The sequence below is a fragment of the Salvia splendens genome, chromosome 20 (assembly GCF_004379255.2).
Source record: "Salvia splendens isolate huo1 chromosome 20, SspV2, whole genome shotgun sequence".
NCBI lineage: Eukaryota > Viridiplantae > Streptophyta > Magnoliopsida > Lamiales > Lamiaceae > Salvia > Salvia splendens.
Genome location: NC_056051.1, coordinates 20,550,531 through 20,568,754, shown reverse-complemented (window position 1 = coordinate 20,568,754; position 18,224 = coordinate 20,550,531). Strand labels below are relative to the sequence as shown.

The 18,224-nt window shown below is 37.7% G+C and overlaps 1 protein-coding gene across 2 annotated transcripts; it reads left to right on the top strand.

Moving 5' to 3' along the window:
• Nucleotides 1–1,160: 1,160 nt before the first annotated feature.
• On the top strand, nucleotides 1,161–12,329 carry LOC121782084 (transcription factor MYB3R-1-like). 2 transcript variants are annotated; one of them, XM_042179793.1, is made up of 9 exons: nucleotides 1,161–1,342; nucleotides 2,385–2,591; nucleotides 2,922–2,976; nucleotides 3,412–3,469; nucleotides 3,713–3,807; nucleotides 3,896–3,999; nucleotides 4,356–4,484; nucleotides 9,375–11,052; nucleotides 11,442–12,329. In XM_042179793.1, exons 2-9 carry the CDS (start codon nucleotides 2,434–2,436, stop codon nucleotides 11,460–11,462), a joined length of 2,298 nt encoding a protein of 765 aa, XP_042035727.1. In that variant the 5' UTR covers nucleotides 1,161–1,342; nucleotides 2,385–2,433; the 3' UTR covers nucleotides 11,463–12,329. The 2 variants fall into 2 exon arrangements, with proteins under 2 accessions (XP_042035727.1, XP_042035726.1); XM_042179792.1 differs by lacking the exon at nucleotides 11,442–12,329 and having other exon boundaries at nucleotides 9,375–11,260.
• The last annotated feature ends 5,895 nt before the right edge of the window (nucleotides 12,330–18,224 follow it).

Sequence of the window (18,224 nt, the reverse complement as noted above, 5' to 3'; positions counted from 1 at the left end):
AAGCTGAGAATTGAATAAGGAGCTTTATTTATTTAATTAAGTATATAACCATTAGGTCTACTGAATTATGTATGATATGAATTAAAAATAAATTTATTGTGACACTTGAGGGGGTGATTATTGTGTTTTTCGACTCAATTGTTAAAGGACAATTAGGCTATCGACACGGTTAAGGTTGGGAGGTCGCCTCCTCCCAACCCCACCTCCCAACCCCTAAATTCGCCACTGATCAAAGTTTAAATCCGTTTATGCATGATTTTTAAGATATGTGACGGTCATAAGTTAGAATCTTATCAGTATTTGACATCCTCATATTTTTTTAAAGAAATTTTAAAAATTATCAAGGTTTGTGTAGTTATCACCAATTTCATAAAATTACTCCCTTAGTCCACCATAAAATGACTCATATTGCCTAAATATAGATGTTCATAATAAAATATCTAATTTTAATTTTATTATAATAAATTTCACATTCTACTAAATCATCTAATTCATATTTCATTATAATACTAACAGGAGTACTTCTTTCGTGCCAACTCAAAGCGAACCATTTCTTTATTAGTTACCACTTGAAGTGGAGAAAAAAATTATAAAGGATGGTGTTTTTATTTTTATAAAATTGTCATATAGCAAAAAAGAATAATATACCACTTTGATTAGGAGAAAATGAGTATATAAAACTAGCATCTAAGTTAAAATCAGCTACATACGATGGATGGAGGGAGGGAGGATGTAATATGATTTAAATTTTAAAATATTTATACTATTTTTTAGTTTTTACAACTAGAATATCATTAAATGTATTTCCCGTGCGTTGCTCGGAAGGACGATAAGTATTATCACAAAATCTCATAATTGGAAGGAAATATTCATTTATAGAATAAAAGTAGTAATGTGTAACGTGTTTCCATAACTCACAAAATAAATTGCCAAATGAAACTCTTGAACCATTAGAATAATCTGAATAAATACAATGTGTAATTTTGGAACATTGGAATGAATGTAGTAGGATTAAATTTATCCGTAGCATTAATTATTTGAAAAAGTCACTAAACAACGAACCCAGTCATCCTACGTGGCACGCTCAGTGTTAATACTACTATATTTTGAATTCTGGTACCGTTTTATTTCTCAATCTTCTTCTAAACGAACGATTCAACCACTCATCCACACAAAATGCTGTGAATTGAAGTAGATGATTATTTCTTTTTCTCAGCTGTGTTGGTAGAAATCGACGATCATTACTTTGAGCTGTGTTAGTAGATGACTATTACTCTGTGTGAATTGAAGTGAACACTCAAAAAATTGGTTAAGAATCTGCAAACGAGGAGAAGATCGATCGGTGAGATTCTGAAACACGTGTTTACTTTTGTAAATTTGTGATTTGTTTTTTTATAAATGTATCTGTTATTTGATTTTCTTTAATGCTGTGGCCGGAGACGAACGATACGAACTGAGTCTGAGGATTTCACTATTTGAGCTCTAGTTACGGATATGCTCCATTTCAATTTAGAGAAGGAATTCTTCTCCATTTTTGCGAGGAGTTTTTATTGTTTGATCTTTAGCTGGGATGTAGTATCATGTTAGCATTGCTATTGCACTATATTTTGCTTCAGTTGAGGTTTTGTAAGCTGAAATTTTCTTCTGCATTCGGATTCACGAATGCCTCAACTTTGTTTACCTATTCTGAGTTCAGCTGGATAGATTAGATATTTAGTAATACTGTTCATGACTTTTCTTTAGCTTAGTAGTTTAGCAATGTGTTGAGATTTCTCACTCTGTTGGCTTAAGAAGCTGTGAGGATGTTCCTGTTTATCTGATTTCAGTGTTAATGTTCCTTTATTTTTACAATCCGAGAGTAAGTTGGGCCAAATACTGTGAATCCTAAGTCAAGCAAGTAAACCTGGGTGTTTGTACTGGTGCAATGCCTTGCACTATCCATCTCTTCAAGTGTGCAAAATTTAGCGCTTTAGTTTTGTGACTTCAATTTTTCGAAGACTCGATACAGAAGCTTGCTAGTAGTATTCCAATATATCAGCTCTTCATTTCCCTGTTTATACATTTACCCAATCTGAGCTGTCATTACTCATTAGGCTGTTTTAAGTTTTGATTTCGTGAGATATTTTACAAAACCTCAGCTTTCGTCAAGTTGTTAAAATAATTCAAATTCCAAAAGGCAATAAAATATTTCAGCTGTCTTAAGAAACAGAAAGCCTCAAAATCCTGTTCAGTTTGGAGAAAGCTAACAGCATTACAACATTGGCTTTCTTGATATGATGGAAAATTATGTACCAAAGAAATGAATCTCTACTTCTATAATTTGAGCATATCTGCACTAGAGTCATGCAACCTGACCTCTTGTTTCTCTGATCCCACCTTCTCAGCATTTGCATTCATCCTGGATCTGGCAGTGCATACGTAGGGTTGCATATTATGATAGGGAGACATCAATATAGAGAATATTGCCAACGTGGGGGGACCGGCTTATGCAGATTATCTTGTTTTTCAAGTGATATGGAAAGTGATCCGATTACGAACACTACTGCAGAAGGTTCAAGAGATGGTCTACAAAGAGGTCGACCTTTGCATGGGTAATCTTCTAAGCACATGGAATGCTTATTCTGTATGTTAAGCAATTACTTTACCATTTTACATTTGTTTTATCTGTTTTTCGCTAAGTATGTGATATACCATATTGCATTTAGGATGTAAAGGCACCTTTAGAGAAGTAAGAAAAAGAGGGGTTCCTGAAAATATATACAGTACATGTTTGTTGTCTTTCTGGTTTGCATCAACATTAGTCGATCCAAATCTTTGCATCTTTGTGAAGTACTAATACTTATAAGATTCTTCTAAAATACTTAAGTATACATTTGTTAGATTGGAGTTGGTAATACCTGACATCTGCTCTCTATGTGCAGGAGAAAAAGTGGTCCGACAAGGCGTTCAACAAAAGGGCAATGGACACCAGAAGAGGTTAGCTCGATCTTCTGTAAATTGCATACTTATCTGTATCTATCAGTATCTGCCTTCTAATTAGTTTTTCTTTAATCCGGTGGAAATATTAGATGTCCATATCTTAGAGCATTATACTTTTAGATGCATAGGCATGTTCTAAAAATTAGAAGTTGAAAATGCACATATGATGCTTAAACATGCACTCTTTTACCATTATACTACGATGATGCATTTATTGAAACCTAACAAGTATCAGAAGTAGTTTGCTCATAATCTTATCAAATATGTTCTGATCTTTTGGTAAAATAATTGCATTCATTTCATTTTAAACTGCAATTTGGTACAAAAAGTTTTGGAAGTGTCTGCATTAAGGGGCACTCTCTGCCGAGTCTGAAGCACAACAAATATGTTGGCTCCGAAGTTTTATTTCTGACTCAAATATTCTCCTAACAGGATGAAATTTTACGGATGGCTGTCCAACGCTTCCAAGGAAAAAACTGGAGAAAGTTAGGTAGAGTTATAATTAGATATGCTTTTCATTTACCACCTGTAAATTAAATCTAACATTGATCATCCTGTAGCTTTTTCAACTACAGTGTTCAGCACCTGAAGCGTTTAGCAGGCTTCTCCTCTTTCTTTTTGTCAATATTTGTACATCAGATGATGCAGCAGTTTGAGCATTTATCAATCTGTAGCTCATCATCTAACTCTTCAAACGGTTTTTCGGTTTATGTGTTATAATGTTTAAATGTAGCCGAGTGTTTCAAGGATCGAGCAGATGTACAGTGCTTACACAGATGGCAAAAGGTTTTGAATCCAGAACTTATCAAAGGTCCATGGTCAAAAGAGGTTGGCACCTTTTCTTTTCTTCCTATTTGGGTCTGATCTTTGCGGTTGATATAATGGAATATAACTATTCATTTTTTTTATCACTTAGGAGGATGAAATCATAGTTGGGTTGGTGAATAAATATGGGCCAAAAAAGTGGTCTAGCATTGCACAGCATCTTCCTGGGCGTATTGGAAAGCAATGTCGGGAAAGGTAAGCTTGCATGACTATATTTACATTCGTCTTCTATGGCAAGGTTCCTCCTCACCGTTGAAAGAGCTCACAATATATACAAGATTATTTCTTGAATTGACTATTTACTAATTACACATAATAACTTTCTTTGTTGTGAATTGTGATTGGTTATCAATGTCCTCAAAAGACGAATGTTTCTGATCAAAATAGTTGTTGTCCACAGCAAGGTTTGTGGGGAAAAAGAAAAAAACGATCACAACATAGTAGTCCTTTCCAAACTGAAAAAAATAAACAAAAACTACATGTCTTCACTTTTTCCCTAAGTCTGGGAATGTAAAGATCATACTTCATCTACTGATGATGTTTTATTGAAGGTGGCACAATCATCTTAATCCTAATATAAACAAAGAAGCATGGACACAAGAGGAAGAACTAGCTTTGATTTGTGCCCATCAAATTTATGGAAACAAGTGGGCAGAGTTGTCAAAGTTCTTGCCAGGAAGGTACTGAATCATATAACATAGGAAGTAATAATTCCACTAACAAAATTACCTGTATCCACATATGATGTTAGAGCTCTTTCTTCTTTTGTGCTAAGAAGTTAATGGAATTCCAAAATAATGAAGGAGAATAGATTCATTCTAATTGAGGGAGTGACGCATAATGTTTGTGCGTCGTTCAATATCGACGCACAATCCTTATGCGTCGTTAATTAATGACGCACAAGGATTATGCGTCGCTTAACAACGCATAAGGATTGTGCGTCGATATTGAACGACGCACAAGGGTTATGCGTCGCTATTGAACGACGCACAAACATTATGCGTCGTTAAATCGGCTTTTAACCCCCTCCAGGCAGACGCAGATCACAGGACGAACATACACACACTTTCATTTCCTCTCTCGGCGATTTCCGGCGTTTTCAGGCGATTTCCGGCGATTTTTCCATAAGATCCGGTAATTTGTTAATCAATTTAGCTACATTCGACATTATTCATGTTTATTGTGCTTTCATTTGTTAGTTTGACCCAATTTATACAAATTAGGGCTTGTAGGAAAAATGTCCTTAATTGTCGTTGTGTTAAATGTCTTTGATGCAGAAATCATGCAAGTATTTGTGAGTTTGTATTGGGGTGGTAGAGTAGTTCAACTACCACATATGGGTATTGGTTATGAACCACCTCGTCCGAGGAGCTCCATCATATTAAATTCAGGTGTTTCCTATTCTGAATTGGTAGCAATGATCTGTGATGCGATGGGAATAGATATGAACCAACACACAATTGAATTATTATGGAGACAATGTATAGTCGTTGCTTCCGGTATGAGTTATACATGTTCTCTGATTTGCAATGATGACAGTGTGATGTTTATGTTCAACAATGCTCAAAATTCAAGTGGGTGTATTGAATTATTTGTTGAGTATTCACCGGTGAGGAGTGCAGAAATCCCACCAGTTGTTGATTATGGTATTGGAGCATCTGCGAGGTTTGAACAAATGAGTTTTGACTGTGGTATTGGTTCATCTGCGAGGGTGGACCAAATGAGCTTTGATCGTAGTATGAATGAGCAGCGAGATGTTTTAGATGTTGTAGATGTTGCTGATGTTGGGGTTGGATTGAATGATGAGGTCGATGCTGCAGATGATCTTGCTGAGCCAAGGCCACTATCTGAGACAGAGGCAGACCCCGATCTCAGTGATGGTGATGGTGCTGATGATGTCGGTGCTAGTTCTGATGATGAGATAGTACCATGTAAACCTGTTATGCAAGGTGAACAACCACTTCCGGAATACAATCCTAGTGGGTTTAGATTCTTTCGTGAATTACCAAGTCGTCCTTCTGGAGTATCGGATGATGTGGGTGGTAATGAACACAGCCTTTTGTATTGGAATGAGAATGAGCCGCATCGGATTGTGTTGGGAACAAAATTCGATTCCAAGCTACACGTGAAGACTGCTATTACTATGTGGAGTTTGTGGAATGAAAAACAGTTTAAGGTTGTCGAGAGCAAACTAAGAAGGTGGCATGCTGTATGCAAATTTCCAGCAGGAACGACAGTAACAGGGGCAGGCATCATCAGCACCACCGACGCTGAAAAGGCGAGGGAATGTAAGTGGGAGGTTTCGGTTACACAAAGGTCGCATGACGATATGTGGGAAGTTAGGAAGTGGAAGAATCGACATACTTGTATAGGCCATCGTGCTAATAGAGATCATGCTAACTTTTCATCCCCAATGATAGCTCTGTTGATTCGACATCATGTGCGACAATGTGCCGATTTCAAGGTCTTCTCCATAATAGCTGATGTTCAAGACAGATTTGGTGTGTTAATCAGTTATAAGAAGGCGTGGTATGCAAAGAGAAAGGCTATAGAGTTTGTATACGGTGGATGGGAGGAATCGTTTAGGCAGTTGCCAAGCTACATGTTGGAACTCCAGTCACAGAATATGGGCACAATTGTTGAGTGGAAGCATAACGATCTGTTGAGTCAGAGGCGTACAATGGTGTTCAACTATGTTTTCTGGGCATTTGTGCCTGCAATACATGCGTTCCAGAAGGCCGCACCGGTGTTAACAGTTGACGGGACTCACCTCCGATGAAGATTTAAAGGTAAGTTGCTTGTTGCTTGTGGTTTTGATGCTAACAAGACATGCTTGCCTATTGCATATGCTGTGGTGGATGAAGAAACCAATGACAGTTGGTCGTGGTTTATGGATCATGTCAGAACTCATGTGGTGAAATACGAGCGGGAGGTGTGCATTATATCAGATAGGCATAAAGGACTCTTGAATGCAATGGAGTCTGAAATCATGACAAGGGCCCCGCAGATACACCACAAATTTTGTTTGCTTCATGTTAGGGCAAATGTGTTGAAGAAGCACAAGGGTCCCAATGTGAAGGCCATTATATGGAAGTTGGGGGTAAGTTCTCAGGAACGTAAATTTGCCAGAAGACGTCGAGCACTATATGATGTCAACAGTGGTGCGGTTCGAATGTTAAATAGGATTACAAAAGAATGTTGGTCACTGTGCTACGATGGTGGACTTAGGTGGGGGGTGGCCACAACAAACATGTCGGAGTGCTACAATAACGTCTTGAGGGGTGTGAGAGAGTTGCCGATTAGAGCGTTGGTTGATTTGACATTTTAGAGGACGGTGAAATGGTGGGTGGAGAAGAAGACAACAATCGAACACACCGAAGGTGAATTAACCCCATGGGCGAGGGACAAACTTGCTAAGAATGACTCAAAGGGGCGAAAACATTACATCACTGTCATTGACCAAGATGTTGGGAAGTACCATGTCCGAACTCGAGGAAGAATCGTAAAAGGAGTGTCAAAGGGAAACAATGTTCAAATAGTCAGGTATTTGGAATCGAGTTGCAGTTGTGGTAAGTGGCAGATGTGGAGAATCCCTTGTTCGCATGCTTGTGCGGTTGCTAGAGACAGAGGTCATGTTATGATGGACCTCATAGATGAGAAGTACTACCTAGGTACATGGAGATCCCAGTACTATACTCAAGTTTCATTTGATGCACCAAGACACGAAGAGTATTGGGTTGCACCTTCATGGAAATTGTGCATCACCCCTCAGCAGTTGATTCCTAGAACGCGTGGCCGCGTTAGAAGAAGGAGGATACTTAATCAAATGGATGTCCATGCAGAAATTGCGGGATAGAGGGGCATGACCGAAGAAATTGCTCAGCCGGTGCCGTTCAGTAAAGTCGTGGTATGTTATGTTTATGTATCAACTACTATGTTTATGTATTTGTGTTTGAGGCTGATGTGATACCTATCGTGTATGTGTCAACATATGTGAGATGTTAGTCGACAATTGTTATGTTTTTTATTTTGACAGTTAGTATGCTTTTTATTACGACAAGTATTTTTAATACCACCACATGCCCGAAACGTGTTTCACCCACTCAAAAATGTTCAAACATCACAATACGACCACATCGGGCAAAGTGTAACGAAATATGTTTAAACAATTTTTCAAAAATGTTCAAAAATCACAAGATTAGAGCATGTATACGTGCTCTTTGGACGTATGCATACTCATGCAGCCCATCACCCAACGGCATAGTCGCTTGGTTGATCAGAGACGTCATCAACAACCCACCGTGCTTCGTTTCTGTTTCTGCGTCAGGTATCCATCCCAACACATCTCTACACTTGCTGGGCCAATCTTCATATCCAATAGGGTAGTCACAGCCAGTGAAAACACGACCGTCTGCTCTCAAACCCCACAGGTTTTGCACATCCTGTAAGGTTACGGTTACCTCACCAACTGGAAGGTGGAAACAGTGGGTCTCAGGCCTCCATCGCTCGATCAATGCAGTTATTAGGTCATTGTCCATCCTTCTTGGCCTTCCACATTCAATCACACCTCTGAACCCCCAAACATCAAGCCAATGCATCACATCTTCATGTATTGGCAATGCCCAAACCTTACTCTCCGTCCTACGAACTCTGAACACATTTGTTGTGCCATTCGCCAACAATGAGGCTGAAATATGTTCGTTTTGATGAAACAGTACGGATGGATCCTCAGGTCCATAACATAACTGTTGTTCAGAACTTGCAGATGCCATCTACTTCAAAACATTCACCCAACATATAATAGCATAAGATAACTAAAATTTTCACATTTTTGCACAAGAATATATATATTTTCTGCACTTTGGGTATATAATTTCAATTGAACCACTTACTTCTACAATTGACCCTAAATTCATGTGAAACACACAAATACGCAACAAAACAACACAAATAAGCAGCACACTAACAGTAATCGTCCGTAAATTGAGCAATTTCATATAAACCCTAACTTTACTAAATTAGGGAAAACCTCCATAACTTCAGCAATTATTGATTTATGTAGCCAAATGGATGAATAATTACCGAAATATGTTTGGTATTTGGTTGAAATCTGTCGGAAAACGCCTCAAATCGCCGGAAATCGTCGCTGAAATCGCCCCTCCTTCGCTGCTCGCTGCGTCGTCTGTCAATTACGAGCATTCTGCCCTCTTAATCCCGATTTAACGACGCACAAAAAATATACGTCTTTAACAAATGACGCATATATGTTATGCGTCATTAAATAACGACGCATAACATATATGCGTCGTTTATCGACGCATAATCTGTATGCGTGTTTATTAAAGACGCATATTATTTGTGCGTCTTTCAGTAAAGACGCATAACATTTGTGCGTTTCATTAATAGCGACGCACAAATGTCATGCGTCACTCACTATGCGGGAATTAATCTATTGCTCTTCATTAAATTGGAAGTAAGTTGACATGCTTTCACAAAAGAAGAATTAGTCCTATGATGTTATCGTCTTGTTTATACTCATTTTGTTTCTATATGCATTTGTATGCCATCAGAAGCGATAATGCAATTAAAAATCATTGGAATTCTTCTGTCAAGAAGAAACTGAACATGTATATGGCATCAGGGCTACTATCTCAATACCAAGGTACACCACTACTTGTTAGCCTGTCAAATCAGTCAGCATCTTCTTCTTCTTTAAAGGCACCAAAAAGCATTGAAGAGGATAAAGATGCAGCAGAAGTGGAGGAAGCTTCTGGATGCAGTCAAGATTCAGTCTTTCCCAGCACTTCTCAACCTGTAAGCAGCACAATAAACAGAACTGCTCAACATGATGAGGATTGCAGAGCAACTGCAGGATCGCCTTCCTTACCCAGTCCTGAAGATTATCCTCTTGCATTTCAAGGAGTCACATATGCCACAACAGAAGCACCATGTGACCCAGGTGCTAATCTTCAGCAGGATTCATCTATAGACTGGAGGACCTTTGCCGGGAAAGATTGGCAAGCAAATACCGATGACCTTGACATGTCTATGCTGGATCTTGGGCAAGAGACCTCTGGAACATTCATGCAAAATTTAAGTGGGAGTGATAATCACGATACAATACCCTTTCCCAAGGAGATTTACATGCATTTGCATGATTCCGTTTCCATGGTAAACATGGATATGGGTTCTGGTACCCCGAATCTAGTAACAGATGCAAACGGAAATAGGGTATATTCTGATGTGGGCCATGGTGGACATCCCTCTGTAAATGATATTTGTGATTCTCACGAATCAGAAAACCCGTTAGTTCATAATTATTCAAACCATGAGATACCTTATGCATCATCAAGTATACCAGGAGCTTCGCCTGCTCAACCTAACCATGTTCCTACTCAACTTCCACCAGATGATGGTCCAGTCTTATTGAGAACATATCCAGATCAGTTTGACTATTCCGCACATGTGAATGGTGAGCCTGAGTCCATTTCCCCGGGAACACTGAACGAGTTTTTCTATGGTAATGAATCCAATTGCTCTCCTCGCGAGGAAAATTTTGATGAGGCGAAGAGATCATCAAAACTAGTTCCTGCTAATGACTTTGTATTGCAACCACTTAATATTGATTCATCGTGTTGTTCTTCCAAGGAAAAAGATTCAGCTGATCAGCAGGATTCAGGAGCTCTATTCTACGAACCTCCTCGTTTTCCAAAATTGGATATTCCTTTTTTCAGCTGTGATCTAATACAGTCTTGTAGTGATATGCATCAGGAGTACAGTCCACTGGGAATCCGTCAGCTGATGTTATCTTCCATGTCGCCGTTCAAACTTTGGGATTCACCAACCAGAGAGGGTAGTCCTGTAGTTGCTCTAAAAAGTGCTGTGAAAAGTTTTACGAGTACACCATCAATACTGAGGAAAAGACACCATGACTTGTTGTCCCCTTCGTCAGAAAAAAGAGATGAGAAGAAGCTTGAAAGCTTTAGGCCTGAATCAGTTTCGAATATAGCTAATGAAATCGCTTGTTTAGAGGTTATTTTCAACGAATGCTTGGAAGACCAGAAAGGTTTGAACCGGCAAGGAGACTTTACAGAAAAAGAAAACTTCAACCATTCTTGCGAAGAGGCAATGAATGATGATAATCAAAGTCATCTCATTGCAGGAAGCAGAAACTCACAGCAAGATAATATCGTCAGTGAATGCTCAGGAAAGCAAACTAACACCATGGATAAAGATTTGATGGATAGGGTGAGTGCTTTCTGGTTTCCTTCTCCATGTGAATTGATTGAAGGGCAATGGTGCTAATCTGGACTGCAGTTGAATTTTGCTTTAACCAAGAAAAAAATTCACAAAATCTTGTTATAGAAAATTTGTGCCCAATGTTAGTGCACTTCAATTTCCTAAGAGAAGAAAACAGGTCTACATATTGTAATGCCTATCACCCTTATCTATAATCATGGTCAATTGTCTTCAGCTGAGACAGACAACACTAGTTTGCTTATACCTACATCTGCACAATCATCGATCCTACAGAGAAGAAAACCGAAAGTTCTGGCATGTAATGTACCTGCATAGGTATCTTATCTACTAGCAGCCGCGTTCTCAGTTTTGATTTGATTTTTTTATTCTGTTACTAGGTACACGGGGACAGCATTTAAGAGGAGCATGGAATCTCCTCCACTTGGGTTGATTAACACTTGCATACCAGGACCCAGAGTCGAGCCTGATATAAGTATAACCATTGAGGTCTGGATATGCAAGTAATCAAGAATTATAAAGCTCTTTTCCATTAGATCTTGTCCCAGAATATGCATCTTTTGTAGGAAATTGGTTACTTGAGCCCGGGGGTCGAAGTTATGATGCCATTGAGCTGGGCGAGCAGACTGCTTGTGCATTGGCTGATGCCCAGAAGGTGTTGGGAGATGAAACTACTCCAGAGTCATTACTCAAGGGGAAATGCTTCACAAAAGAGCAACGAGAAAAGGAGTTCAAACACACTCCAAACACTCCGGCAGAACATCAATCCCTTTCAGCTTCAAATTTGATGGTTGTGTCGAAATTTCATTAGGAGCTATCTTAGCTTCTTTCCCCTCTGTGAAATTTTAATTCTCCTTTAAAATCTAATGAATTTCTTTAACATGTTTCGCTTAAGATATTCACTATGGTAATGAATTTCAGCGAACGTGGAACACCAGGTAAGGAAGGGTATGAAATTTTCAGGCAGTGGTGGTGTTGCAACTCCATCATCCTATCTGTTGAGGAGTTGCAGGTGATGATATTCATGATTTCACTGCAGCAAGTATCCTACTATCGCTGGACCTGTAATTTTTTATTAATCTTTTATTGTAAAAATTCATTCATCTTACCATCCCAAAAAATATATAGTGTTCATCTAGGATCAAGGGTTTTGAGTTTTAACATATTCATCTCTTACTGAGTGAACTTGGTTCAATGAAATATTTTTGGTGTCTTTCCTAGTAGTAGTAAAAAATCTGTATGCATTAACCATATTGAAACCAAATGATTTGTAAAGAAGTACACTTATACCGTAAATGCGGTTTTTTTTTTATAATAGATTACTCTTTTGTGCTAAGCGCAGGGTATTCGGTCGGTTCGGTTCTAACCGAACCGAATACCCAATTAACCGAAATCAAAAGGAACCGAAACTGAAGCACCGAACCAAAACCGAATTTGCCTCGGTTCGGTCCCGGTTAACCGAACCGGAATCAAAATAAAAAAAAGTTATTTAGAAATTAAACTTTAATTTTTCATTAATTGATCATCTGTTAATGGAATGGGTTGATAATAATGATCAAGTCAATTTGATTTGTTTTTCTTTTCCGAATTCTCCTATTTGAAGATTCCTCATTTTGCGGAATTAATATGTTTAATAGTTTCATGCCGTGTTCGTATAAAATTTGCAATGATTACGGCAATTATATAGGAAGGAGAACTTAACCTTAATTTAGTTGGAGAATGAATAAACAATTAAATTGGTAAATATCAAATAATACAAAAGCTTTCAAATATCGATGTGTAGCATTAAAAGGGTGTAACAATTGAAATATTTGAAGATTATGAATTTGTTACTATGATTGTTATGAAAATTCGAAGGAACAATTATGATAAGTAGTAAATGTGTATGATTTTGACCCGTCATCACTTGATCAGGTCGATGAAAAAAGTCCAACTCAAAAACCAACAATTCAAACTTTATGTATGTACTTTATATTATAAATTAAAAAAATAAAAACAATCTATAACTTGTTTAATCTAACAAAACAAAAAAAGTTTACAACCTGCTGAATCCAAAATTTGAAATATTTATAAAAGTAAACAACTTCAATCTCAAAGCTTCTAAAACAACAAGGTCAATCAATCAAAGTATACAACATACTCAATTCAACAACCATTCAAAGTTCAAATATTAAAAAAAAAACTCCAAGTTCAATATTTTCAAATTCCAAAACAAATGCACGATAAATTTAACTTTCATCATGATCACTTGAATAAGTTCTTTCCAATTCTCCCAATTCTACATCGTCCAATGGCCACGTCACTTTGCCATCCTTATGGAGTGCCCCCACCGCTATAAAAAAATAATGAATTAAAGAAAATGAGTTCAAAATGAAGAATAAATAAATATATTAGTAAATAGCAATGAATTACTCACTTTCATAGTATTGCTTTTTCAAAAATGGTATTGGTTCTCCTTCTTCTTCCATGAGATCGGCAGAACTAGAACTAGACCTCAACCAATCCTCGGAGCATATAAAAGCTCCTACCATTTCCGGTGCCAAAGAGTTTCTAAATATCGACAGCACACGCCCCCCCATGCTGAATGCCGACTCAGAAGCAACGCTTGATATAGGAATAGCAATGATATCTTTAGCCATCTCTGATAAAATAGGATAGGAAATACCGTATGTCTTCCACCATATAAGAATGTCAAAATCATCATCTTCATTGGCCTTGTATTGCCTCTCTGCGAAGTAACGAGTGAGCTCTGAGCTTCCATCTTCATCATCATCATTCTCACTAGCAACACAAAGAATGTTACAAAAACTTCTACCAAGAAATCGCAGATTAGTCGATCTATTTAGTAGCATATACTGTACGATGTTTTCATCATTTTCTATAATCATGTTTTGCTATATAATACATGTACGATGATGTTGGCAATCCACCGATGCCACAGTTCATACACATATCTAGAGGAATTTAGAAATGTAAACGAAGAGACAATTCTGTATAAAGAGTTACTCCATTAAGTAGGATTATGACATTACTCATTAGTTGTCTACTCCACGTGTAGAGATATCGTGGTAGCATCATCGTTAAATAAAGACAGGAACAGGAGTTTTGGTAGCATATACTGTACTACTAAACAATATTTGACCAAAATGTCGATGATTTTGGTTTTTGAGTGCAATTTTAGAAACCACAGCTTCAATAAAACGAAACGATGATATGAAAATGGTTGTCACAAATAGTGCTATAAAATTACAATTTTACAAACAAACTTAACAAATTAAATATTACTACAACTGTGCCACCATAGACAAACAAATTAACATTGCTTATGAAGAAACCATCCGTCACAGATGGAGAATTGTTGAAAAAACCAAATAATGACGAGAAAAAGAAAAGGCTTTTTCATTCTGCGATTATCAATTGTAAGAATGACGATGATGATGTCCAGATTTTATACTACAATTTATACTGTAATAATCTATACTACAATCTCCAGAATGATAAATTTATACGATGATGATGACGATGATAAATTTACAGTATCAAAACATAAATTGATACTGCGCCAACAAAACATAAACAGTAATAATCCCACTGTCCCAGAATCAAATTCAAAACACAAATTGAAAATTCCTCACAAAAGCTTCACAAAATTGGATAAAAACCAACTAAAATTAATACTGACCGCCGACCGGGCTTGAAGGCAGTGGCGGATCCAGGATCCGGAAATGGAGGGGGCGGAATATATAGTATTAGTTTGGTTTAGTGCGGACATGGCTATTTTTTTTATTGTTCGGGGCGACGCCGGAGGCAAACGGAGGGGGCGGACATGGTAAATTTACATCCCGATAAGGGAAAAATAGTCGCACGGAGGGGGCGACCGCCCCCTCCTGCCCCCCCTAGATCCGCCACTGCTTGAAGGAAACCGCCGCAGCGCCGCTGGACGCTGGTCGTGGACTCGTGGGGAAGGAGGAGTCGCCGGGAAGATTGAAGAAGGAGCGCCGAGCCGCTTGAAATCTAAGGGTATCCACTATAAGGCGGACACGCCCAATAGCCCCGCCCCAGTTTTTGTCCATAGCCCCAATTTTGTTGTCCATAGCCCCAAAATTCTATTTACGCCACTATAGTGGACACCTTCAATAGCCCCCAAATTCCAAATACAAAATTCTACATTTTCACCACCGCGTCCTCGCCCCGAACGCGGCTATCCCGCGTCCGCCGCCCCAATAGCCCCCAAAAGTTGTCCGCCCACCTTCCCCACTATAGCCGCCCGCCCACCGCCCCCAGACGCGGCTATAGCCGCGTCCTACCCATAGTGGACGCCCTAAGACAGTAAGACAAATTAGGGCCCGTTTCTTTTCTCTGCAAGTTTATATTATTTTAATAATAAAATAAAAGAATAATCATAATTTAATACTCCTTAATCGGTTCTTTAATTGACTATATGGTTAAACCGATTGGTTATCGGTTCCGATAACCGATCAAGACATGCAGATTGGAACAGAATATGACCAATAACCGAAATTGGGCGGTTCTCGGTTAACCGAGAACCGAGGTGCTCGGTTCGGTCATCGGTTAACCGACTAACCGATGACCGAATTATCGGCCCTAATCGTGTTGAAACAAATTATTGGGATTGAGGGGAATAATATTTGAATTATTTAAATGTATATTTAAAAGAGGGAAATTATCACATCTATACTATATAGTACTACTTCGTCCATCCGCTAGTAGAATTCCCGATTTACTATTTTAGTCCGTCACCGAATAAGATTTATGTGGTTCTATTTTGATAGATCTACATCCATGAAGATAAAAGTTGAATGATCTTATTTCCAAAGCTCTATTTACAAATTACAACACTCAAGAACCCTAAACTCTCAAACAATCTATATGCAAAAAAAAAACTCTCAAACGATCTAGAAATAATACAAGAAATGATAACTAACTAAACTTACACAAACAACATTTTTGGGAGAAATTACATCATACATACAAAATGTTTTGTGAATACAATGGCAGATCTACCCGGTCTTATGGGGGCCACGGGAACTCCCAACATATAACATACTTAGTACAATTGGCATTGTATTTGGGCTTGGAATCTTAGACTGTTTGAATCCCGACGTTGCAATATATACTTTCTCTTGCCTTATTTTTTTATTTCTCATTATTCATTTGTTATGTGATTTGAACTCCAATGTATACATCTTTTTGGCTGATTTGAAATTATTACAAAATTTTAAATTTACACCATACGTCCATACATACAAAATGTCAATGTTTCATGAATGTTTTAAGTTAATACTCCGACTAATAATAGTAGTATTAGGTTGTGGTGGTTTTGGTCTTTTCCGACTAATAATACTCCGTATTAGACCATCTCCAACTAGAGGTCCCCAAACCGAACTGAACCGGCCGAACCGGCCCGGAACCGGAACCGTCGGCGACGGTTCGAACCGTGACCGGAACCGCCGGTTCCCCCGGGTCGGTTCAGGTTCCAAATTTTGGCAAACCGTAACCGCCGGTTCCGAACCGGCGGTTCGGCGGTTCCGGCAACTTTTATAAACATTACTTATTCTTTATATATATATTTTATAAAAATTAATATTAAATAGTTTAATGATTTTAAATTCTAGTTGTCATTTTATTTTATTTTTGTCTAAAATAATATTTATTTGTACAATTTTATTAAATACAAATCAGTCTATTTACACAAAAAAAACTATAACTTATCATTTAATGTTTTACTTTTTGTTGATATTGACTATGCAAAATGTCTATTTTTCATTATTGTCACAAAATTTAAGATTCTTCTATACATTAATTATTACATAAAATGATTCCAATGACATTCAAAATCAAAATAAAAATAATTATGATATAATTTTAAAATAGTTCTAACATCACCAAATTATTTCTCACATACTTTAACCTTAAAATGGTCTTAGATGTACAACGTTTTTGCAAGTTTGGGTACATAACATTGCAAGTATTAAATACATATGGCGGTATGGTATATAAAACTATACTTTGCAAGTTTGGGTACATAAAATACTTTTAGTAGATTGGGACAATCAAGTAGTACAACCCGACCAAGACTACTTCTCCGGCGAAGAAGAGTAGGCCAATTCCTCTTATCAAGCCAAATAGGTAAGCAAGGTAAGAGAACTACTTGGACTTTGATTCCAAAATGCAATTGAGCATTGAGGATACGCAGACATCTCAACTTAAATTTTAAATTTAAGTTGTGCTCGAGTCATTTTCATTTATTTCTTTTTTCTCCCATTTATTTCGAATATGTAATTTGTAAATTGTGATCAAGACTTTAAATCTTTTGTAATTTATATCTTTAAATTGTAATTTGTAAATTTTAAGTTGTAATTTGTATCAATAAAATTGCATTTGTACATCACATCATTATAATTTTATTTATGCAAGTATATTTACATTTTTACTTAAATTACATTTACAATGTTAATAAAAAAAATAAAAATTCTATGAACCGCTGAACCGGCCGAACCGGCCCGGAACCGGATAGGAACCGGCGGTTCCGGCGGTTGAGATGAACCGCCGGTTCACGGTTTAGGAACCGGAACCGTCGGACCTAGGACGGGCCGGTTCAGGTTCACGATTTTCTTGAACCGGAACCGGCGGTTCCGAACCGTGAACCGCCGGTTCCCGAACCGTGGTGACGTCTATCTGCAACCATACACCAAACTCAAACTCATTGTTGGCGTTTTTTGTGAAACAACACCAAATATGGTGTTACTGCAAAAATTTTGTGAGATAAAAATTCAAAAATGGTGTAAATTTTGAATTTAGTGTAAATGGTTGGAGTAAAACTATCTTTTGGTGTGGCGTATACTCAAAAATAAAACTATCTTTTAGTGTAACGTATAATCAAAAATGGATTTAAGTTTGGTATAAATGGTTGAAGATGCGTGTGGAGTACTCCATTTTAGTACTACTACTCCAAGTCTCGAATGATTTTAGTAGTGGTGGTTATTTGGTCTTTTCCGACTAATATTTCAAAACTTAAAAATCACCCTTCACCCCCAATCTTAAACCATCAATAAACCGCTTCTCTTTTTTCCTCTCTCTCATACACATACTTCATTCACGAACAAGCTCCAACTTTCTCTCTCTAGCTCAGTGCAGCAAGG

Bases quoted from the DNA above. Each gene is read 5' to 3' on its own strand.
- LOC121782084 (XM_042179792.1), top strand. From the start codon at position 2,434: ATGATAGGGAGACATCAATATAGAGAATATTGCCAACGTGGGGGGACC. The intron at 3,470-3,712 runs GTAGAGTTATAA...GTTTAAATGTAG, and splicing joins AAAAAACTGGAGAAAGTTAG to CCGAGTGTTTCAAGGATCGA. The intron at 3,808-3,895 runs GTTGGCACCTTT...TTTATCACTTAG, and splicing joins AAGGTCCATGGTCAAAAGAG to GAGGATGAAATCATAGTTGG.